At 35.1% G+C, this 23,510-nt stretch overlaps 4 protein-coding genes across 12 annotated transcripts; 2 read left to right on the top strand and 2 right to left on the bottom strand.

Moving 5' to 3' along the window:
- The first annotated feature begins 2,523 nt into the window (after positions 1 to 2,523).
- On the top strand, positions 2,524 to 7,082 carry LOC124185189 (transient receptor potential cation channel protein painless). Its single transcript, XM_046575685.1, has 3 exons — positions 2,524 to 2,743; positions 3,823 to 4,883; positions 5,003 to 7,082. Exons 2-3 carry the CDS (start codon positions 3,830 to 3,832, stop codon positions 6,595 to 6,597), a joined length of 2,649 nt encoding a protein of 882 aa, XP_046431641.1. The 5' UTR covers positions 2,524 to 2,743; positions 3,823 to 3,829; the 3' UTR covers positions 6,598 to 7,082.
- Positions 6,865 to 12,818, bottom strand: LOC124185190 (gamma-tubulin complex component 2-like). Of its 2 annotated transcripts, XM_046575686.1 has the most exons (17): positions 12,602 to 12,662; positions 12,351 to 12,521; positions 12,084 to 12,228; positions 11,814 to 11,985; positions 11,596 to 11,739; positions 11,356 to 11,510; positions 11,136 to 11,264; positions 10,875 to 11,051; positions 10,562 to 10,736; positions 10,282 to 10,475; positions 9,916 to 10,126; positions 9,690 to 9,858; positions 9,340 to 9,514; positions 9,132 to 9,275; positions 8,625 to 8,708; positions 7,366 to 7,526; positions 6,865 to 7,276 (listed from the first exon to the last, which is right to left on the bottom strand). In XM_046575686.1, exons 1-17 carry the CDS (start codon positions 12,652 to 12,654, stop codon positions 7,192 to 7,194), a joined length of 2,544 nt encoding a protein of 847 aa, XP_046431642.1. In that variant the 5' UTR covers positions 12,655 to 12,662; the 3' UTR covers positions 6,865 to 7,191. The 2 variants fall into 2 exon arrangements, with proteins under 2 accessions (XP_046431642.1, XP_046431643.1); XM_046575687.1 differs by lacking the exon at positions 8,625 to 8,708 and having other exon boundaries at positions 12,602 to 12,818.
- Positions 12,819 to 13,122: 304 nt separating this feature from the next.
- On the top strand, positions 13,123 to 18,070 carry LOC124185191 (zinc finger and BTB domain-containing protein 24-like). 5 transcript variants are annotated; one of them, XM_046575691.1, is made up of 9 exons: positions 13,123 to 13,218; positions 13,690 to 13,757; positions 13,918 to 14,031; positions 14,123 to 14,506; positions 14,753 to 14,848; positions 14,943 to 15,014; positions 15,084 to 15,243; positions 15,378 to 15,592; positions 15,682 to 18,070. In XM_046575691.1, the coding sequence occupies exons 1-9, from the start codon at positions 13,131 to 13,133 to the stop codon at positions 15,928 to 15,930; spliced, it is 1,446 nt and encodes a 481-aa protein (XP_046431647.1). In that variant the 5' UTR covers positions 13,123 to 13,130; the 3' UTR covers positions 15,931 to 18,070. The 5 variants fall into 5 exon arrangements, with proteins under 5 accessions (XP_046431647.1, XP_046431646.1, XP_046431645.1 ...); XM_046575690.1 differs by having other exon boundaries at positions 15,078 to 15,243; XM_046575689.1 differs by having other exon boundaries at positions 14,753 to 14,852; positions 14,929 to 15,014.
- LOC124185193 (beta-1,4-mannosyltransferase egh) lies at positions 17,033 to 23,355 on the bottom strand. Of its 4 annotated transcripts, none has more exons than XM_046575695.1 (3): positions 22,682 to 23,355; positions 21,087 to 21,895; positions 17,033 to 20,314 (listed from the first exon to the last, which is right to left on the bottom strand). In XM_046575695.1, exons 2-3 carry the CDS (start codon positions 21,888 to 21,890, stop codon positions 19,742 to 19,744), a joined length of 1,377 nt encoding a protein of 458 aa, XP_046431651.1. In that variant the 5' UTR covers positions 21,891 to 21,895; positions 22,682 to 23,355; the 3' UTR covers positions 17,033 to 19,741. The 4 variants fall into 4 exon arrangements, with proteins under 4 accessions (XP_046431651.1, XP_046431650.1, XP_046431652.1 ...); XM_046575694.1 differs by having other exon boundaries at positions 22,476 to 23,354; XM_046575696.1 differs by lacking the exon at positions 22,682 to 23,355 and adding an exon at positions 22,129 to 22,461.
- Between the last annotated feature and the right edge of the window lie 155 nt (positions 23,356 to 23,510).

The following is a 23,510-nucleotide window of genomic DNA, read 5'->3' as shown; positions in this document are numbered from 1 at the left end:
TATTCGAGACATCTCACATTAAAGTATAGCTATATCGCGAAAATATAATTTTTCACGAACATTCATGGTATACCGGACTTACATTAATCTATTTTATTCCCTCTGGAGATAACTGTTTGTAAATATTTTTTCAGACGAGACCTGGAGATCTTGATTGTACACAGAATAAACCCAGAACATTAGAATCGGATTAAAAAAAACTATAGCCTAACGATTTTGAACATTATAGCTATATTACCTTTTCTTCAGCTGACGATGTCATTGTGTTATGTGAATTTGTTCAGATTCATTCCAATTACATGGCAAGGATGTTGTTTCATTCGTGTTTACTGTTATTAGCGCGAATAACATTGCTGAAGATTTTTTGAATGGTTCATTCTCTTCCTATAACTTTTCATTCATTTTTCCACTTACGAAGGGTTTTAAAAAGGAATTGTCATCTCTTATACGGTTCGTGAATATTGCGTGAACTGTACCCTATTATACATCGAATTATATATTTCTAACGAATCTGGTTATGATTTGCAAGGTTAATATTACACTGATGCACGAAGGTACGGAGAAATATGAAAAGAACGTGGGTGCCGGATTCAAGCGCATTGCCAATAAAGGAGTCGACTGTAAAGTTACCGTGAAAAAAACAATCAATGACGCGTGACAATCTGAAAATAAATTATGTCGATATCAATTACAAGGTGCAGCATTGTTGACTTGTCAACGTTATATGGATTCATATTATATCTTTCACAAGAATGTGGAGATAGAATGATAACTCAATTTGCTTCACGGAGATAGGGATAAACAATATTCTCATTCATCTCTCCAACAGAATAATTCACGGCCGTACGATATGCGTTAATCATGAATATCTGAGTGAAGAAATATATGCAAAAGGTACTTACGAGTACTCTTATACTTTACATATTATGCCATTTTATTACGTTTTACCACATGGAGGACACTTGGGGAAACGTGTTTATCCTTCCGAGAAAACCTTCACCTATTTCCGAGATCATTTTTTCCCCCAGTTTTGAAAAATTGTATTATTAATTCGTCTTACACGAGAGCAATGAAAAGATATACACTCCTAGCACCAACTAATACGAAATTTTAAGTTATTTTGATCTATCCAGCGGATGTAAAAACGACGTAAATAAAAGTCGAAGGATATTTGACTTGAGTCACTCGACCAGAAGCTTGCCATGCCTACACCGGTAGAATAAATTATACCTATATATACACTTTAGTCGAGTCAGATTCGTAAGCAGGCTTGCACAAAAATGGTAAAATCTGTGGGCGTAATGCCATTGAATCGAATTCGATTCCACATCCAACTAGAGTATGTCTACAGGGTGATCACAAACTACGGAGATATCAAATGTGACTTGAAAGGAAAGAAATTGGCTGACTTGAATCATGGAAAATTTTTTCAAAATTCGCAACAAAATAGTAAAGAATAGAGGTTTTATTTCGGTTGACAAGGGAAGAGCCAAACCTTTCTCTCACGGATTTTGACGGGTCTCAGGTATAATGAAGCCGGATCCTTCCCGAGTAGTAAACTAACGGCATTTTGTTCAATAAACTGTAAGTTCGGAGAAAATTTTCGGGGGCCCCCCTTTAGCATTAGATATACATATCTCTAACATTCAATGTACCAAAGACCGATCAAAATCCGTGAGAGAGAGGTTTGGGTGGTGCCCTTATAAGAAAAACTTCGGGAAATGTTAAAGATTCCCGATAAGCCTGCCCAGAAATATCCTCTAAATTCTTTTTATGGTTCAGTATGAATACGTCTAAGCTAAATCCGCCCATTGTGTAAAACAATTCGGTCTGTATTGCCATAGTCGCAAAGTAAAGAACAATAATGAAAAGATAAGATAGAAAGACGAGTTTCAAGTTGCCGAAGGTATCACACTCTATACCTGTATGAAACTCCACACCATACCCAGTAGCGAAGCGAGAATTTGCAGACAGTGGCCGGTTCGCACGAAACAAAGTTGAGCTACTGTTTTGACAATAAATTATTTGTTCACACGTTGATTTTTTTCACCGCAAATTTTAACATCGATTGTGAATATTTAGCGTTGACGAGATCATAATGCTGCGAATTTTTGCTACACGTCGTGCAAATTGCACGCGTATAGATTTTCAGATACAAAAGCTCAGACTAAACAGAACCAACTTCTGGTTAGTATCATTAGGAAGTTGAATGTATTTTCCACGAATGTGTTAAACGACGGTCTAACTCAAAGATCTTTGTTCCATTCGATCGAATGGTAAGCCTGCGATGTCACAGCGGCGACATGTCGGCCTCGAGCAAATTTCAGCCCGCTATAAATATGAAATAGAGAGTAAATATTTACGGGAATGACAGGGGGAATAAATAAATTGCATTTTATTGACGGTTAACGCATTGGCGTTTAAATATCCACCTATACGTATACATATTCACCATCCGTGAATCCAAGTCGTCTCTCCGACACTATCCAGCAGTTGCTGCTGCTGCTGCAGCAGTTCGTTTTGTAGGTACTGGTGCCCCTTCCTTCGCATTCTCAGCGACTGTGAAACGAAGCGATGTTACACGAGTAGCTCAGTCTCTGGTCTCGTCGAGGGATTAACAACCGCTGCAGCAATGTCACGTATTATTTCTCCAGTTTAATCAAGTGCTACGATGCTCACCACCTGCAAGCTTCACCGCAACCGTGTCATTTTTTAAACGCGCGTTTTGCTCCGTCACACATCGGTAAGTTTCGCATTAATTCATCGTTGACATGTTTCCAAGTCCAACACCGTATACTCTTTTTGGTCGAATGAATAAACTATGAGTCTGTAAATCGCCAGTGGGATCAAAAAGAAAAGTCAATCCAACGTTGACCTGGCGTTTCGGTGTATCAGCCGACCTGCTGCCTTTTGAATAAGCGTTAATTTTCTCTCGCAATGACTATGGATAATTGAAATTCATTTTACGTACCATTGTTCGTATCACTGTCGCAGGAAGTGCATTTCGTTCTTAGTCACATTAACTTCATTTATCTCGTTGGCAACCATTAACGATAAAACTTTACAGTATAACATGATAGACTGGACTAAGTCTTCCCGAGTTGTTACGAGCTGTAACGACAACTTTACGAAAAATTACGTCTAAATTTCTATCAGCGGTAAAATATTCGCGCAAGTGACGTTTAAGTATGACATCATTACTCCATAATGTCTCGACACCCACGAGGTTCCCGCATATTTACATGTCCGATACTGATGACATTAAGGATGCTGCAGTATTAATAAAAATAAATAAAAATAAAAAAACGTGGTCTCGAGGCTTTCCTTGTTGTGATATTTCGTCAAACAGTAGGCTCCTGAATTTCTATCGTTTAAACGACATCGGGATCCTAGTACATATATAGTATGAGTTGATTATGACGTCAACAACTAACGGTAGACTGAAATAAATTGCAGCAATTGACCAATTAGTACGTACGGCTGTTGGTTCCCTTTTTTGTATGCATGAACGAGTCATTGTTTTTTGCCCCCACTTTTGTTCGCGATATGCGTTGCACCTTGTCATCGGCATCGCAAGCTTGCAATAATCGATTCTAATTGAAAAACGATAATTTTTGTAAAGTATTCTTCGCTTATCTAGCACAAGTATAATAGTTTTAATTAGGAAATTAAGCAGACGTGATTATTTTCTGCCGCGAAACTTCTCATTTTCTCATTTCAGTATCGAACGATGATAAAATGTTTAATTTCTTTTTTCGCTGAAAACCACCACCACTTTTTTGTGTAATCAAATTCCTGCCCACGTCCGACGAATTTTTACAGAGTCAACATGGACACAGCAGACCAAGTCATGGAGCTGCAGGTCTTTCAGAGCCAGGGTCCAGGTCCTCATAAATTGTTGCTGGAATACCTGAAGAACAGGCACTATGCAGCTTTTAAAAGCTTAGCAACCAAGAGCTTGAAGAAGAATCCTCCCAGTATTGACATGGATCACGTTTATCCGTATCCTCTGGACAAGACACTGTTGGATATTGCGTGTTCTAATGGTCTGGATGACTTTGTTGAACTGATTTTGAACCTGGGTGCAAATCCGAATAAAGAGAACGTTGTTCATCAGCGATCACCGCTTCATTTTGCCGCAGAAGCGGGACATGCTGGTGTCCTTAAGATACTACTCAGCAATCCTGCTATAAAACCAAATTTAGAAGTAGCTCGACAAACCGCTCTGCATATTGCAGTTAACAAGAGAAACGTAGAATGTGTCGAGGTTTTACTGGAGTGCAATGCTAGTCCCAATATTGCAAACAGCAAGGGATTGACACCGACTCATTTGGCGGCGGCATCACGCCAAGAAGCCGTGATCGATCTTATATTTTCTAAATCGAAGTGCCCCCCAGATATAGATAGCTTCAAAGACTTTAGGCGAAGAACAACGCGCCAGATTCTGGAACAAGAGTTACCTCATATCTCACTCCCGCCTGTTATCGATAGAAAAATGGATGTCACTGATCTGAAATACTTCTTGGATTGTAACGACGAAGAGAGCTATTTACAGCATGCGGAAAACGTTGAATTGACGCACGAAGAAATGATAGATCTTTTAAAAATAGCAGTTCGGCAAAATTTACCAGGGGTTGTGAAGAGTCTGGCTAAGAACGAGATCTTTGGTGACAGAGGAATCTTAGCTGAAGCGGCGGAAAACGCCGTCGTCAGAGGCCACTACAAAGTTCTCAAGGAACTGTTCGATGCTGGTGCGGAACGAAGTGGAAATCTTCTGATTAAGGGCTGTCAAGAACTCGGATCTCACGCTGTTCGCGGTTCAGATCGAATGGCCTGTCTCAGACTTATTTTGGCGAAGCCAGTAAACGTTCGAGACGTAGATGGTAAAATTTTTGAATCGTACATCCATCGTTTTTTTTATCAATTTTATAAATTATTCGTTGCCAATTAGTTTTCTAATATACATGGATTCATTTTTTATTTATTTTTTTGTTCATTTCAGAGAAAGGAAACACTGCGTTGCATTATGCAGCCCGTGCAGAATCTTCGGAGATAATAAGCGAGCTATTGAAATCTGGGAGTTACATTGGTCATCAAAACGATTTGGGAATTCCTCCAATAGCAAATATCTCCCCTGAAAGTATGTCTCGGTATTTGGATGATTGTTTACAAACGACCAAGGAACACACTGATGATTACGAGGATTACGAAATTGAATTTAATTATCAGTGCCTAGCTCCGCACGGTTTTATCAGGAATCAGGACAGCGAACATTTGCTTGAAAAAGGTCACGTCAATTACAAAAGAATCTGTATGGAAATGCAGCCATTTTTATACATAGCTAATAGCAACTCTCATCGACATCTTCTAAAGCATCCGATACTTTCGTCGTTCCTTTATCTCAAGTGGCAACGCATCAGCCCAATTTTATACGCCAATTTTATATTCTATGTAATTTTTTACCTGATATTTAATGCGTATATATTATCCATGACATTCAGCAGTGGTGATCCGGAAAATGAAACGGAATCTACGTCATATAATGGCAACGATACTGAATCAGATATTTCGTTAGCAAAGTGGCAACAAAATGGTACTCTGTGGACCTTTACTGCGATTGCCTTAATGATTCTGATTCTCCGAGAATTGCTTCAGCTGGTTTCTTCTCCTTGGAACTATTTCTTCAGTTCTGAAAATTGGTTGGAACTTTTGTTAGTTTGTTTGGGAGTAGCTCTGCTCGGCGGACCCGAACCTCGCACCGGGGCAATAGCGATTTTACTCTCTGCCTGGGAACTAGTCATCCTTATTGGACAGCATCCTCGAATGTCGACTGCGATTGAAATGTTCAAAACAGTTACACTTAACTTTATGCATTTCCTATTTTTATACGCTTTCCTTATTCTTGCGTTTGCATTCGCTTTTTATACGCTATTCAAAGATCAAAGCGACTTCCTTGATCCGGGACATTCTCTTTTCAAAACCATTATCATGTTGACTGGAGAATTTGACGCCAGCGACATACCATTTATAGCTCATCCTGTACTAAGTCGCCTTGTGTTTGTACTTTTTGTTTTCCTAATAGCGATAGTACTGTTTAATCTGTTGAACGGTTTGGCCGTTAGTGATACAGCCGAAATATTGGGCAAAGCTGAACTTGTGGGATTAATTTCCAGAGTTAAACTTGTCTCCTATGCAGAAGGTATTGTCGTTGGTTCACCTGTATTAAAAAATCGATGGTGTTGTCACTACGGGGAATTTGTTCAACGAATGAGGATAAATCCTCTTCGTTTTATGTCGAAAAAGATTTTATTTTTCCCTGACTTTCTACCAGAAGCTAAAATCAGAGTTAAGCCACTACGGGGTAACACCGTTATACCTCATGGTAAGACAGTGTACAGAAATACATGTTCAAAGCTCACACTTGACCGTCATATAATTGAACAGGCAAAAGAGATTATTTTGTCAAGAGGACGTATCTCAGATTATGAAAAAATTATAAATGTATTCAATCAGAAGTTTGAAAGACTTGAAGCGATGTTGCAAAGTCTCAATCTAGCTGTAAAAGAGAATACTTGCAATACCAATGAAACAGATTAAACAATATGTTGAGTTAAACGAAAATACTTTTCATGTAGAATTCAGCGAGAACTATTATTTCTGTACTCATTGCTTTTTTTTTATCAAATTGAGAAAAACTGATTAACTTCTCATTTTCAATACTGCTAAAATCTTTCGAAATTGGTACTCTTGGTTCGCTGATCAAATCTTGTGAATATAGTATTTTTACACTTATTTTACAAAAGAAAGCGAGTATGGAAATAATGTGCTTAAAAGAAAAAATGTAGAATAAGTGAAAACGAATTCTTATGATGGCTTGTTACATTATATTCTCAGTGAAAAAAAACGTGTTCCATTATTGATAAGACAAGGTAATATTATTTATTTAGGTATATTTTCTAATTGCTTACTATTTAAATGGAATATTTAGCTTTGTGCTAGTGTTGTTAATCTACAACAATTTTCAATTCATAACTAATGAATTAATTTGATCTATATCAATAAAGAATGGCATTTATCTTTCAGATCCTGTGTCATTTTTAGCAAAGATCTATAAATATATTCATTTTTTTAGTCAATGGTAGGTACAGTATAGTGCGATCGTATATTATACAATCTGGAAGTGGTCACTTATCAACCAGAAATGTCTTGTTGCCGTGTAGTTTTTTCCATACCCTGCCTTGACAGCATTTCCGTATAAAACATGTTGAAATCCAATCTATATACCGGAAAAAGTGTCATTTTACAATCAGATCAGAATGTCTTTTATGGAAAGTAAAAAAAATATCTATCTATTTATAAACTTACCGGCACAAAACGTTCAGTAACTTTTCATTATCAATTTCACGGCCCAAGTCACGGATTCTATCAAGAAGACGAACAAGAACCTCCATAAATCTAGTGTCCAGTTTCGTTATTCGCTCTTCAAAACTGCCCTCTTCTGCTCCGAGAGTTGATTCAGCATCATTCTATAAGATAAAATATTTCGTTTGAACGTAGGCATTCACCGCAATATAATTGACAGATATTTCATTGAAACAAAAGTTAATTGAACATTGTATATTTCATCGATGGTCCCGCAACCAATGTCTTGTTCATTCTGGTTAAACACAATCTTAGTCAACGTTACAAAAAATAATTTTAATACAGTCTATATCAAGACTGGCTTTTGCGTTTTATCAGCTGACTACTAATGTTCAATGAGAAAGCTGGACAATTGTTAAACAGAGTAGAATTAGATTGATGTTGTCATCTGTTAATTTAAACATGAAAGCGAATGGATTATGGAAAGTTTGAAGCTAGTACTAGTTATAGCTATCACTATTCATTTCCTGAACTTCTTTTTATCTTGTTCTCTTGCAGCAGAGTCTTGTTTCAATTTTGTTGAAAGCTGAAACCGCTAAAAGTAAAAGGACTAGAAACAAAAAATATCACAACTAGTATTATAATACGGTGCTACTGAAGAATCATGTCTGACAAAACCTTCCAGGCAGGAACATAATTTGCAATCACAATGAAGATAAAGAAGGAGCATTCCTGATCATGTTCCGTAAATTTTTCCAATATTACATCTTAAATTTACAAAATGCAAATAACGTTGCTACCATGAAATCAAATCAAAAGTACAAAAATCTTATAACGGAAATACTTCTTAATTCGGCATCATGTTGTATTTCACTTCAACATGTATGTATTTTTTAATGGGCAATTCAGTTTTTTCTCTTTTCTCTTGTTGATGCCGTAGATATCGGTTCGCGATTTACATTGAGAAAATATTTTTTACATGAAACGTTGTTTGGGAAGAAAAAGCATAAATGGATATTCGTTTTCATGGTCGTAACATGCAATACATAAAATCAGTACTTCTTCCAAAAGAACGACAATATCTTCAACAAATACCTAATGATTACCTTTGTTTCTTGCTAATCGCCTAAATTAATACAAAAATTATGAAAATAACGCAGAGATGCAGTCGATGTAATGAATCATCTATCGGCAGCAAGTATCACGCTTTCTAGAACTACATGATGCAGAGCTGTAGCAAACTTATATTTTTAACCGTGTACCTCAGAATCACAGTCACCGACGTCATCTTGACAGGATCCAATCATTGAAGTCAGTTCAGCGTCAACATAGTACCGGCTCATTTGCTTGACATTAGTAAGATGATGTCAGATTAACACAATGACAAATATTCATGTGTTTATTCATGCAGCTTTTTCAGTTTTTTTTTCACGAAATTTCTCGTAAAATTTCCGTTTTGATAAACCAAAAGGTTCATTTTTCGGTTGCGTCATCGTTTAAAAAAATTTTATTAAATTTTGTAACAGTAGAGCCATGTTACAATTTTTAAGAAAACCGTTGTGCACTTATCTCGACCAAAGTCATACGAATAAATCTGCTAGGACTTATTCATGCTTAACTTAAATTCCGTATACGATTTTTATTATTTCTAACTAACAGTGGTTTAGTATTGGTTTGTGCAATACCTGTATAAGTATTATTTCAAATCAATCGCACACGCAATGTTGTTATTAAATTAAAAATTGTAAAAGAATAATGAAAATTTTTACCTGCATGAAATTGCAGAATTCGACGCATACAGCACAGAGACTCGTGATGCATGCCAATAAAACTGGATCCGTTAACATGCACTCCTTGAGACAGTTATCCAGTAAATCCTGATGCACGCTCAAAACATCATCCACGTTGCTGACCTGTGCCATAGGATTAAAAATAGTTAAAACTATGTCATTCATTTGATTTCAAGAAATTATATACCTTGCTCATTTTGTTGAGAAATGTGAGCCAGTTCGGCTCTATAACTTCAACCATCATATAATATTCCAAGTGTTGTATACAGTCAAGCATACGTTGTCTCAGGGAAAATGCTTGACGATATGCCATTGCAGCTTCACACGTAAACGTTTTTGCTATTTTATTGCTAATCCACACTCTGAAAAATTAAATAACACTATTTATGATCAATATTTTAATATAGAATTAATTGCTAGAGGAAAATCACTTGAATTAAACTGTTTCCTGCAGATTAGTGAATCGTCGCATTTTTCCGTCATTTTAGTTTTTTTGTTACCTTACATAGTACCTTGTACAGTAAGAAAAGTACTCACCTACATAATAGCCTTTCAATATGTTTGCAGTAAAATAAATGTCTAAATATCATCTGATAGCAGGCTATTGCTTTTCTGTTTATAATTAGAGAAACTGGCCACTTGACGTCATAGTTGAATACAAAGGCTTCTAATCCAGTTAATGCCGTATCAACTTGAGAACAAAAATCTATAAACAACAGAATCGATTAGTATTTGAATACTTAACAGGTATTTTTATCTATACCTTTCTCCCCTTGTGTTTGTATGGAAAGGATTCGGAACATTTGAAATTGTAAATCGTGGGGTAAGAGTTCTGGCTTCAAATCATCTTTGTATGGATCACAATCTGCAGTCGACATGCGCAAAGCCAATTCTAGGAGAGAAGCTAGCCGATGAATCACAATGTCGTACATATTTTTTGCCAATTCCCCTTCACACAGATTCATAAATTGAACCTAGAAAATTGATGTCAGAACTAATTTTTAATAAAAATAATGAATTACGTAAAGAACGATAAAAATAACTATAACACGTTTCTAATAATCGATTTTACTTAAAAATTTTATTTGTAGGTACCGAATTTCTACCATGTTTTGAGTTGTAAACGTACCACGAAATCCCCTTGAGCCAACAGAAAGTAATTCTTAACGCTTCGAAGCCGTCCCATCAGGTCGTTTTCGTGAATAAGGACTTCCAATAGCGTCCGCGCAGCTTCAGAATAAGCCCTGTCAATAGCAGCAATATACTTTTGTCCACGGTGTTGATATTCAAGTGGTTCTTGTTTTCCCCATTGAACTGTCTTACCTGTAAAATGAATTTAGATTTATTTAAAAGTTTGGATTTCTAAAATCAACTTTGAAAGTTATAAAGGAAATTGATAACAAACTTACCACATTGCCTGATAACATTTAAATATTTTCCAGTTCTCAAAATTGTTTGGGCATGTTCGCTGAGGAATACTGGAATTCTTTCGTGCCTCACAGTGTATCTCTTTTCCCAGTAATCGGCAGAATAATCCATTGGCAGTTCTTCACGCTGTATGAGTTCATTATCCTCAACTAGAAACTATTCGAAGTAAATTTTGAAATCATATTCATTGCAATTACATAATATTCTTGTATTTTCAGTGGTATGTGGATTACACGAGAAGCAGAAACTAAAAGCTACAACATTAACGCATATTGCAGAGTAGAAAAAACCTACTTCTTGATACGGATCACTTATAACACCCTTGTAGACCCATTTTTCTAGCGTTTGCATGTAGGGAACGCTAGCTGCACGAATAAGGAACAAACATAATTCCTTTGACTTAGCTTCTCCACTGATATCATTCATGTGTTCGTGTAGCAAGCTCAAGACTTTGCCACCTTTGGCACTCGCCTGCAAAAGGAAAGCGTTGTGTTTTGAAATGCACAAATAAGATGGTGACTCAATAATACCCATAGTTAATAGCTTAAAAACTACCTTGCATATGGTCGACGTGATATGTGCAAGAATTGCCATGGTAGCCATGGTCGGCTGGATGTAAAACCATAACTTCTGTAAGTTGAGTTTGCCACGAATATGTTCGGCTTCCAATTGTACAATGAAGAGCTGAAGTTATTTGAACATGATGAACTTATTGATATATCCTAAAAACCATGTTCGTATAATTGCTTAATAGAAATGTTTATTATTTGCATACCAAATAATCTTTTAGCAGACAATTCAATGCTCCTCGCAAAGCGTGATTAACTTGACCGTCTTCAGGCAGAACTTTTTCCTCTATAAATCTAACAGTCATTGAGTAATGTGAAGCCAATGGTAATATTTGTTGTGCTAACTGCTTATATGAGGTACCTGAAAAACGATAATACGAAAATGTTTACTGAGATGTTGAACATAGAAAAATTCAAGAGTTATTGCAGTATTTAATGATCCTTACCTACGTCTTGTGAGATTACAAAAGATCGAACATCATAAGGATTTGCAAGGGGCTCAGAAGTGATGTACGAACCATCCATCCCTTTTAAACAACACAATATATCCCAGAGTAGTATTGTTTCCTGTGATGCAACTGGTACAACTTCTGCAATAAATAATTGTTCAAAAGTAATAAACTACAAGATTCTATATGGAGATGGTCAACTTTGATCAAATTACTCTGACAGAAAGTAACAGATAAATCTGAAGGAAAATCCCAAGAAAAACGAGGTCGATCTACGACCCAGTTTTGTGAGACAAGAGGAGGGTCATTCCGCTTATCGGTCATGCTGATTTGTTTGTTCAATTTCCTTTCACCCTCGACGGCAGCTTTAATAACATTTTTACAAATCTGTAATGTAGGATTATTTCATTAAAACTTTTATGCAACTATCAACAATTTCAAACTGGATACAAAATGTTCGAAACACGAAAAATGATCCAACAAACCTGTGGAACATCCTCTCGAGTTATCGTTGAACTTTTGGTATTACTTAAATTAGTAGACAATGCATTCTTTCCCAAGTGATCCTTTAAGTTTTTATCTGCTGATATTAAATCAAGTAGCTGCATAAAGGGACCCAATAGGTCGACGCTAGAGCATCAAATAAAAGTGACCGTTCAAATTTAGATATAGATAATCTTGATCTCATATCTGTTCGTACAATAACGTAATTGAAGTTTTCTACTGGAAAATTGGGAGAATGATTGACTTACTTTTTAGACTTCAATTCTTCGTATTTTTGTAAAAAGAGATCTGGATCCGGTGCATTTTTAGCAAGCTTGCGAACGCAGCTCTGAGTTGCGACATTGCTTATTGCAAGATCTGAGGATCGGCTGCATCGCTTCTGAAGTTCTTCTACATATTTCTCAGGGGCTGACGAGGACCTGAGGATTATTGCATTGATTAAACTTCATAGAAGCAGATGTAATTCATTTTTTGAGAATTTCAAATTTATATTACATACCCAAGTATCTCTAAAAGTTCTCCAACCAAATGATGTAACTTGAACTCGCTCATAATGAGTGCTGTTCAAAATGAATTGTGCATTTAAACTTTGTAATTACAATGCCCAAAAAATTCGGTTGAATACATTGATCTTTGTATTGATCGAATCAAGAAAATTCGCACTTATTTCGTTTTACTGTAAGTTTGACTGAAGATGAAATCTCTCGTTAATGCTGCATTAATTACAACCGCCTCACTTGTTAGTTCTATCTCTACTCGTTGTCGCGTCCATAGGCTTCTGCTCGTCTGCTACTCCTTTTCGCTCGCACCTGTCAGTAAATGCCAAACTGTCGGATTTGCGTTTTGTCAATAACCAGAATCATGGCCTTCCAATTTTTTGTGGCCTTCCTAACGAAATGTTCATTTCCGAATGAAATTTTGTAATCGTTTACTCAAGAAGATGGTGCAAATCAATAACATTCGGATAAAAATTTAAAGAAAATACCGAATCAGGTTATGTTATTGTTGTGTTTCGAAGAGCCGCAAACATGGTTGGCAAAGAGCCGCAAGGAGCGCTGTTGGTGATGAACAGCTGTCAAGATCAGAGGGCGCAGTTATCGGCGATTGTTACAAAAGGCATATATACAAAAGGTAACCAGCGATCTTTTGCGAATGTGAACCAATTCAAGATAATTTAGGAAACAATTTTGACACTTGGACTTTGAACATTAAATGAATTGATTCTGCCGGTGCATATAATTTTCTTTCAAGTGATAACTTTCCGTAAGTATGCTGTACCAGTTTTCTGGCATAGTGGCATAAAATCTTTAATTATTGTCGTCATTGTTCTATAAATAATGGCGCCAGCTTATAGCAATTTCTCTTAATTCAATCTTACATCTTGTTTATCTTTATTATTCATTACAAATGTTCAGAATCAGTAACATGAAGTAGAACCAATTTCGTTCTTTTGATTTTCTATAGTATTCTAGTGTAAATATGGAAATATTTCGGTTCTATCACACGAGACAAGAATGAAAAGTTTCGAAATATTGAGGCCATAAATATCAATGTGTAAAAAAAATTCATAAATAAATGTTTTTTCAGGTGAAAAGATGGAGGGTAATCAACAATTCAACCTACGATGGAATAACCATACGAACAATATTTTGCAGGTAAACAATTGAATACATACAAATTATAGTAATATCACTCAAGCTTCACTATAATTGCTTCAAGAAAATATTACTTACACAATCTTTAATATGATATACAATGATAGCATGTTTATAAACACTTTGAACTTAAATAATTGGTAATATGATTTTCTTTCAGGTATTCATGGAACATTTATCGTCAGAACAATTGGTTGATGTAACTCTATCTTGTCAAGGGCGATTCGTAAAAGCACATAGAATGATATTGTCTGCGTGCAGTCCATATTTTCAGGTAATTTCTATGTGAAGCACAGAGTTGGGGCTCATTTATTGCCAGAACGGGAAATATTCAATAATTATTATAAAATACGATATCTTTTCAGGAACTCTTCAAACACCATACTGCAAAACATCCTGTGGTAATTTTGAATGGTATCAAGTGTGAAGATCTTCAAATGATCATTAAATTTATGTATCATGGTGAAATCCGTGTACAAGAAACCGAATTAGATGACTTACTTGCTGCGGCTGAAACACTTCAAATCAAAGGTCTTAGCAATGTTCGAAATAAATATGAGAAAGGTGAAATACAATCACAGAATGTGAAGAAAAATTCAGTGCCACCACAAGAGAATAATACCAGGAAAAAAGTTGCACCTCAAGTACTGGATAACTCACGTAAAGCTACGAAGAGTACAGAAAAAAATAAACTTCCACCAACTGAGCCACCTCGTGTTCGGAAACGGCGCAAGATGTCACATACTATTGTATGTTTGTAGTTTTAAAATTTATATGTAAATATCGAGGGCTAAAGACCTAAAAGACGCAACCCACTGTTTTTCCGATTTGCAGATTACATCTGCTTTTCTAGATTTTTATTGCATACGCCTTCACGACAGTAAACTCATCGAATGCTGAATAATTGTATTTTATGCTCTTTTGGTTCCTAGCCCTTAATATCATGAGTTATAAATCATTTATTTGTCCCTTGTTGATTGAATTCTAATTTCCAGAATGAACTGGCTAAGGAAACAGTATTCACTAGTAATGGAGCAGTTTGTTTGAATCCCCAATCAGTAGGAAATGAAACTGATCCAGTGGTACCAATGGTAGGTTCGTAGATGAAAATTTCTAAATTGTACAGGACAACGTAACGGCTGCTTTACTCTGTGTTTGAATGTGATGTTAGTATACTTTTTTCAGATCAAAGTTGAACCGCCCGATATAAAGGATGTTTCTGATGAGGATGAATCTCATTCTCCATCCTCTAGTGAGGTAAGATAGACTGTTATTATACACAACTCGAATTCACTAACTGATCTTACTTGGAGTGGTGTATTTCAGGTGAAAACATTGAGGATAAAAGGCAAAGGGAAACCAGCAGGTCAGAAGGCTGTTATAATACGAGATAAGGCTCGAGTACCTGACAAAATTCCTCGCCCACCTAACGCTTTTATGATTTTTGCTAATGAATGGAGACGAAAGATGGCATTCAAGTACCCTAGTAAGCAAAAATGTTTCATTTATTTTTAAGTTAGAACCACTATCAAAAGTTCGCTTATTAGAACCAGAGCACAGTATCTTGCTATCATAAGCAAGGTCTTGTATGGGTAATTGTGAAAAAAAAATTTTCCTCAGATGAAAGCAACAAAGAAATATCAGTAAGACTAGGTGTGATGTGGAAAGGATTGGATTTTCATGCAAAAAATGCTTACTTTGCATCAGCAAAGAAAGCAGACGAAGATCATAAACGAAAATATCCTGGCTATTATTACAGTCCTAAAGAAGCACGTCTTAGAAAGAACTTGAAACAAGATTTAATGTTAGCCCGATGTCTGCCAACTAATATTCGGGTAAGCTGATTCATTACTACCATAAACACGTCCAAACACAATTTTGCATTAAACTGAAAAAATTCTGATAATAAAATATCTGCTGACAGGACATTGATGCTGCACGTCTTGTCAAGGTTTTCATAAATGTGGATGAGCACCAAGGAAATATGGCTCGCATATCACCGAAGAACAAAGATAATGATGGAGATCATGATCAAGATGAAGATGGATGCAAGAATGAAGACCATGATGGGGACGAGGACGATCCTCTGCAGCCAGACAAATTGGTTGAAAAAATGCAACTGTCTGATGAAGATAAAGATAACGTCTATCTCTCCTCTATATCAACCCCATAAGTTATCTGTACTGTCAAAATGTTTCTTCACTTTACTTGTGTATTTTTAAATCAATCAGTGATTGATAAGTTTTATTCTAAGAAGATGGGAAAGTTTTTAACGCAGAAACCAAACAAGGATACTAATCGAGCATGCTATTCACATGTTCAACAGTATCTACACAGTTGATGTAGAACCATCCAAATGATGTAAAACGCATTCGTAACGTACTCGAAATATTCGGTTGTATCAGAATTATTTTATTTACTTTCCATATCGCGTAATATCATAAGAACATATTCTGGTGATCAATTTTTTATAGTAAAGCTAACTTATTGCTGAACATTAAATAATCACCCGATTGTAAGAACTACGAATAATTTCGTTTTTGCCTGATGACGTATTTTTAATCGCTATATATAATAAAGTAGGATATTATTAAACCACCAGTTAAGTTGGATCGTTCTACAGGAAAGTATATGGCAAGAAATGTACTTCCTATAGAACAGTCCAATTTAACCGTTGGTTCAATATACTCTACTTTACTACATACCGCATATAAGGCTAAGGCGGCGAAACACAAAATAATGAAGTCAAGCAATTAAATTTCGGTGATTTACCTTAATAGTACTAATGCGGTTGTATTGTCCAATCTGATATATAATTTCTGTTTAACTGAGAAATGAAAAAATTTAATACACATAAAAATATGTCATGCAAATACCCAGTAGCAGCATGTGGCAAATATTATTTCATTGAATTTGTTTCACTAGAAATCTTAGTATTTCTAATTTTTGCAAACCATAAATAATATATTATGTTTAAATATATTATAATTAACACGTTATAGTGCATTTTAAATTAATTGTAAGATATGCAAAAGCACAGTCTAATTGATCAAACAAATAAAAAAGCAAATATATCATTTGATTATGTAGATGTAACATATATAATATATACCTGGAGATTGGACTTACAACTCATGGCTTAATACATGGTTTTTATAGTACACTCATCCAGTTTGTATTACATTTCAAATAATACAGAAGTAGTCATAATAAACATGATCGTAATTCCAAATTTTTTAATAAAGTAAAGTAGGCGGGAATAAAAATAATACAAATTATTCTTGTATCATTTAATATATTAGGTACATCGATTTTGGAACATGTAATATCGTCGTACTAGGGTTTTGGTGGAATCGAGATCCTACGAAAAATTTCACTTAGAGATAAATTAGTAGTACACCATACGCGTTAATAGAATACATAATTCTATACATGTGAATTTATTTATCGTTTAATTATTCTGAACGATAAATTCGAATAATTTCCTATCAGTACTGTAGTATTGTGACCTATGACTGTGATAACTCAATTTTTTCAATTAACAATTAATCGCAAGTTTCATTGTTGACTTGTGCTCAGAATGAATACAACGTACACGTGAAAATATGCAAAGCCACTATTTAAAATATTATCATATTAAGTCAGCAAGTAGGTACCGCAATAAAGCTTTGAAAAATTCATAATGCAGGTATCTCATCTTTTCTTGAGCATGAACTTGAAAATCTTTCAATAATGGGCAACTTGTAAAGATGTATATTAGGTATTTCGTGGTCACAACCAAGCTAAAATTAAAAAATGTGAACTTAAGAATTCTGTTACAAGAAATAAATTAGATGATTACGGTAGTACACATTAATCGAAAATAATACGAAAATTACATCACAAACAAAAACTTACGAAGCCGGTATTTAAAAATGTAAAATTCAAATTAATCTGTTTGTTGACAAATTACAAATAAAATTATTGCTGATATTTACAACGTTATAACTAATATAGTTTCGTCAGGATTAGAAAATACTGTTCATAATGTATAAGTATCTGATTGTGAGAATTATGCCACGGAGCAAAAGACAAAAATACTTGCTCCATGGGCCGTCAATTTTCACACTACATATAAATACAAAATTATGACGTTCTAAATAATACCAATTCTATACCTATTATTATTTTCGAGTAAATAAAATACTAGACATTTTCACATGTCAAAAAAAAAAAAATTACAGATTGCGTATTCACAGCTTCAGGTTATATTATACATATGTACCTGTAATGTACGGTCATGTCTAAGCACCAATTGCGGTACCAGGGAAATTCTAATGCAAAGGAATCTTAACTTATTCGAAATGAGATAAAAACTGAAAATTAACTGATAATTTTATCGAGTGGTATTTAGAATTTTCTGAAGCACGTTCTCTTTTCAACTTACTTAATGGACCACACCTGAAATCCAACACAGTATATTTTATATTCAAACCAATTTTCACGACGACAGAAGTAGAAAGTAATTTAACAGAACTGTAGAACATGTCATTTTTCACCTAAGCAACATTTAAAAATATAATACTAAGCGCGACGTAGGTAGCGTTTGTGTTATTGGCAATGGTACAAATGACATTGGGGATGCAAAGTTTCTTGCATTAACATTACAACTTTCATAGATATGAGTTGAGATGTGAGGAAACAATAGATGCTAACATGTGAGTGATGACAATGTAAATGCATCAGATTAAGCTAGAGACAATGCAACAGAATCATGTGTTCATTTACATGCTTTTTGCGAACTATTAATATTTTAACCCAGAATGCATAAATCATTGGTAGTGAAGGATAAGAGACGTTCGTTTCAATACCTTACCACATGTTAGAATTGTTGCAAACATACAGATGGACTTAAGTTCAAACTTCCATATGTACAGATCTGTGTAGATATTATACAAAAGTAGCATTCATATTCTCCGCATAATCATACAAATCATTTTCTGGCATATTAATGTACTTCGCAAAGCTTATAATTTCTTTTCTTACTGTACACCATTTGACTAGACACCATGATATATCGTATTGTGCAGCATTAGGTCTTTAAAATAATTCTAATTGAGTCTACTCGTCACTATTACCCTAGAAATAGATATTGCCAAGATCAGATCGATAGTTTAGCAAATTAATTATTCTACTATTACGAATCAGGTGTAATATCTACATATCAATAGTAGGATAATGACATGTATTACAATAATAATCAGATGTCGATATTTTTTGACGGAATGAAAATTGTTTTCACCAGGCATTAGCTGATTGTCAGATACTAACTCGCGTATTTTACATAATTACCGTAACGAATAACCATGTTCTTACGTTATTCTTATTAGTTTCAATTTTTCCCCAGTAAGGAATAAATATTTGACAGTTGATTGTGAGAGATTAATGCCTAAGCCAGGGACTTATAAAAAACTACAACTTTCAGGTAACATTGATGACTGAAATTCAAATTCTAAACATTTACAAACTAATCGTGATAGAGTGCGATTCATATATTGTTTTCAATCATATCATATCTTAATTGCTTCCGAAGAATCTCATCTAACACAGACTCTGATTTCTATCTGATTACACTTAATGCTTTCAATGTTTATCTAAAATACTTTGAACAATTTTGAATTTTATTGGCTACCATTATAATCAAATGTAAATCACAAGTTTTTGAAAAAAAAAATGGGTGATCAAAAAGTTATAAGTACTTGCAATATTTCATTGTCAGAAGCTTTCAACTTTCCAAGCAAAGAAACTAAACTGGCAGCAATAGCTGCTTGTTACATGGAGTCAAGCCATACAACAGCAAGCCAATAAATCTATATGTAAAAATGATGTATGCTCAGCAATGAATGAACAAATTATTATGATGGTGTACTATTACATAATGAGATTCAATTGTTAATATTAGTTATAAACTAGAAAATAATTGAATACTATCTAATTATTACTAATTAGACCGTTATTGGTGGCTTATACTCCTTGTTTACAACGTAAAACTTGTGTTTTTTACCAAATAAACCCCAAATGACTGCTACATTTTCAATTAAAATGTTGAAAGGTATTGTTGACAAGGCTCCACATATGCATAGCATAAATCGTAATATACCGAAACGGTACAAAGAAAATGATTTGATGACACCAAATACGTACATGTAGATATTCACTGCACCGATAAAACCACAAAGAAAGTCAATTACTGGAGGACAAGTAATTGGACACAAACCAGCTAATATTACGTTTGAAGTAGAAAGAGGCAATGTCACCCATGAATAACAAGATATTGCTAACAGTATCTTCTTTTTAATGGGAATTACTTTCGAGTGAACGACCAACAGTATACCCTGCAGCCATCTTTTTCTCTGCTGCAAAAAGTCCAGTAAGGAAAATGGTGATTTTTCCCACATTTCACCCTCCACAAAATTAAACGTGTACCCTTGACTGAACGCCTTCATTGCAAAAAAACAGTCCTCAGCTACCGACCCATCTAAACCATTGTCAAATGAAACTTGCTTTTCTGCACCCACCTGCAATGAAACATGTATCAAAAATCATACAAATTTTCACAAGTATTGAGACTAATTAGACAGACTTGTATCTGTTTCAGCAAACATTAATTGTTGTAGATTAACAATCAGTAGAGACTCTGACAAAGAACGCCGATCATTCAAGCATACAGCAATCTGATATATAATTCGATGATCTGAATTGATATCAGCTTATCGGTATTCAGTCACTAATACAAGTCAGAGATATGATAGGAAAATATTACTTTCCATCAGTCAATGTAGTTATCTATGTCAAACAGGGGGAACACCTCAGAGTGTACATTGAGTAAACATGCTACCTGTTGTATTATAACATTGCTTCATGGACATTGAAGTAAATCAAAAGGCAAATATATCTGGTACCCAGGAAAGTACGGATACACAAATTCTAAGTTCATAGCTCACTTTTCAAGAACATATTTATGAGGTATGTACTCTTCTTTCAAAATGGATATGACAAAAACGGCATATTTTTTTTAAATAAAATCTTGACCAGCATATTTTCATGTAATTTTTTTTTGTTCAATCACTGTTTAAACTGAGACTTATCAACGTCAGAGTATAGTATTGCTTCTTGAAGGATTTTATTTTTCACAAGCTCAATTGAATTTCAAACTCTCATAGAATGTTACAATGAAATCTTAAATTTGAGTACCATGATTTTTATGAGAATGTAAAAATTGTTCAAATATTCACAAGTAAAAGGTCTCTTGAATCTATCGTAATCGATAAATAATAAAATATCTCTCACCTGAGTAACAACGTAGGAGCCTTTCATACTAAACAGTGGTTTATGAAACATGGAGAATTGAAGTCTAAGCTTCCCCATATCATCAGCGACTCTAAAGCTATCGGCAAGGGTAGTAATCCAGTTGACCACATCTTCATTAGCATATGTAATTAGTCCTTGACCAAACTGATGCTTTCCGTCAAGTACAAAATTAAGTATACCGCGAACTGAGTTTTCTGTGAGCAAAGTTTCTTCATCCAAATGTACGATCCAGTCATGATCTGCCAATTCATTGACGGAATTTTCAAGGCAATATTGCAATGCCCGAGCTTTAAAAAGTGCACCGGTTGAAGTTCGATAATTGGCTGGAATGACAAGCTCTCTAACTCTCCGATGCGGTGCAAGACCAATTGGCTTGTCGCTAACAACTTCTATTTGAAAATTTTCAAGCCCAGCTTCTGTACACTTGTTCATGTTTCGATTTACGTTCGTTTTCACTAAATGAGGGTAGTCTCCTCTTGTAACTACTCTTATACAAATAAAAGGCGCTAGCAAGGGTGAGCCTTTAAGAACAACTTTATCAGGGAATGCATTGTACATTGTTAATCCAACAAAGTTGAAAAGCACTTGAGGAAAAGAAAGGAACGTCAGTATACGAAGAAAATATAGAACGAATGCCCCCACGAGTCCATAGTCGTTCCATGGGTCCAATTTTACTTGGTTATCAGAATTCCACCGTAGTCCACCCGACACAAGACAGAACACAACCACGACCAATGCCAAAAGGATGCAGTGCAGGATGTGCTTCATTCTGCTGCTCAGCATTATGCCTAAAATTAGGTAATTTTTGGCTATTTATAGAGTTACAACATTCGCTAGGAAAATAAATTCAATTTCAAATTTAGGTAAGAACAACTGACACTAGTTTAATTATAGGTTTGAACCGTCAGTGTGCGTGTAGTATATTATATATAGCAGCTAAGTTCTATCCCTACAAGCCAAAGAGTGAAAAACTATCGGACAATATATAGTACTTGAGAATAATTTTATCATAAAGACATACGTTCCAATGAGTCGTGTTTTGTAATATTTGCATAGAGATAAGGTGTCGCCTCGATATCACAAAATTGTTATTTTCGTCAGTAAAGGTAAAAATTCCGTAGCCCACAAAGCAAGGTACAATAAACAAGTTAAAATTACTTGCAAGTCTAGAAAGGCGAGAAAATTTTGTTCCCGCATGATGACAAGAAATGTTTACATAATTGACAACTCAATGTTTAGCGTGATTATACAACAATTCACTCTATACGAAACTTGTAGTAAACGAAAGCGAAACGGGTACGTGTTTTGATGTTTCTGTACAGTACGAGCGGGAGGAGGAAAATTTTAGTGAATCTTTGTTGGGGTTACCTTTTGATAATGTTCGGTTAGGTTTTCAATGGCGTTAACTAAAGCAACATTTTGCGTATTCCATAGCATGAAATTCACTCATTTAACAAACAAATTTGATGTGCAAGTTTTGCCGATACACGAAGTAACACCGAATCTAAACTACACTTCTTTGTGCGTCTCACTACCTTCACGCACCCAAATGATTAAAATGGTCAAATTTTCACCAGGGTTATAAGAAGCGCTCTTCGTTTGTGCGGTGCCTCGTTTTATCCTTGACACATGTCCTTGACATTGAATGAATTTATTGTATGAAGAAATATAGCTCAGCCCAAAGCTACTTTAGAGCCATCGATGTTAACAAAAAATATAAAAGAATATTAAAAATGTATTTAATATTAGTACACGTTTCGGAAATTGTGATGCGCCCAAGTAAAGATAATTCGCCGCCTCTTTCATGGATCAACCTTTTGCCGTGAGTGAGTTATTCCTTAAAGCCATTCAGTAGCCAATCAAATTGTTAGACCAAAATTCTCGAAAGCCCATTCGTTGTCGTTTGATGCGTGACCAAAAGACGTTGGCCACTTTTCCAACCGAGGATAAAGTCACAAAATATCCTGGTTTCGCTTCATATTATCAGATAAAGTGAATAAACAGCAGAGTATTACCACACTGTAGGTATATCGTTGTTTTATTTGTTACGTTCTTTGGTCGGAGTTTGAAATAAATTGGAATCCGACTCCGAGACGTATTCTCGGTGTCGTCTTTTTATAATTCCGCAACACGCTGCGACCTTCATTTTAATGGATCCTCAACACTGATTTACATGCACCCATGTCTTAACATTAAATTTTTTGAAAGTAATTATCCACACTGTTTACTGTCTTTGCGATAAATGGAATTTGTTTGGCCGCTATATTGAAGAGTGGGTTGTCTCTGAATCTTGACCTACCGCATATATATTTAAGCTGTCATCGTATTTGGCTCTGTTATTTTTAAAGAAAAATGCCGTTTCGAGATAAGCTACATTAATCTGCTTCCTTATCTCGCATCCGA

Source organism: Neodiprion fabricii, chromosome 6, assembly GCF_021155785.1.
Source record: "Neodiprion fabricii isolate iyNeoFabr1 chromosome 6, iyNeoFabr1.1, whole genome shotgun sequence".
NCBI classification, from domain to species: Eukaryota; Metazoa; Arthropoda; class Insecta; order Hymenoptera; family Diprionidae; genus Neodiprion; species Neodiprion fabricii.
Note: the sequence above shows the minus strand (reverse complement) of the source record. Positions and strands in the feature narration are given on the sequence as shown.

What these genes read in the sequence shown, in the direction of transcription:
- LOC124185189 (XM_046575685.1), top strand. Translation starts at nt 3,830, where the DNA reads ATGGACACAGCAGACCAAGTCATGGAGCTGCAGGTCTTTCAGAGCCAG. An exon ending in AAACGTTCGAGACGTAGATG is followed by an intron (nt 4,884 to 5,002) that starts GTAAAATTTTTG and finishes TGTTCATTTCAG; the next exon opens with AGAAAGGAAACACTGCGTTG.
- LOC124185190 (XM_046575686.1), bottom strand. Translation starts at nt 12,654, where the DNA reads ATGAGCGAGTTCAAGTTACATCATTTGGTTGGAGAACTTTTAGAGATA. An exon ending in TGGCTCAAGGGGATTTCGTG is followed by an intron (nt 10,127 to 10,281) that starts GTACGTTTACAA and finishes TCAATTTTCTAG; the next exon opens with GTTCAATTTATGAATCTGTG. An exon ending in AATTCTGCAATTTCATGCAG is followed by an intron (nt 8,709 to 9,131) that starts GTAAAAATTTTC and finishes ACTAATGTCAAG; the next exon opens with CAAATGAGCCGGTACTATGT.
- LOC124185191 (XM_046575688.1), top strand. Translation starts at nt 13,131, where the DNA reads ATGGTTGGCAAAGAGCCGCAAGGAGCGCTGTTGGTGATGAACAGCTGT. An exon ending in GCAAGATGTCACATACTATT is followed by an intron (nt 14,507 to 14,752) that starts GTATGTTTGTAG and finishes TCTAATTTCCAG; the next exon opens with AATGAACTGGCTAAGGAAAC. An exon ending in GATGGCATTCAAGTACCCTA is followed by an intron (nt 15,244 to 15,377) that starts GTAAGCAAAAAT and finishes AATTTTCCTCAG; the next exon opens with ATGAAAGCAACAAAGAAATA.
- LOC124185193 (XM_046575695.1), bottom strand. Translation starts at nt 21,890, where the DNA reads ATGCTGAGCAGCAGAATGAAGCACATCCTGCACTGCATCCTTTTGGCA. An exon ending in GCTCCTACGTTGTTACTCAG is followed by an intron (nt 20,315 to 21,086) that starts GTGAGAGATATT and finishes GTTTCATTGCAG; the next exon opens with GTGGGTGCAGAAAAGCAAGT.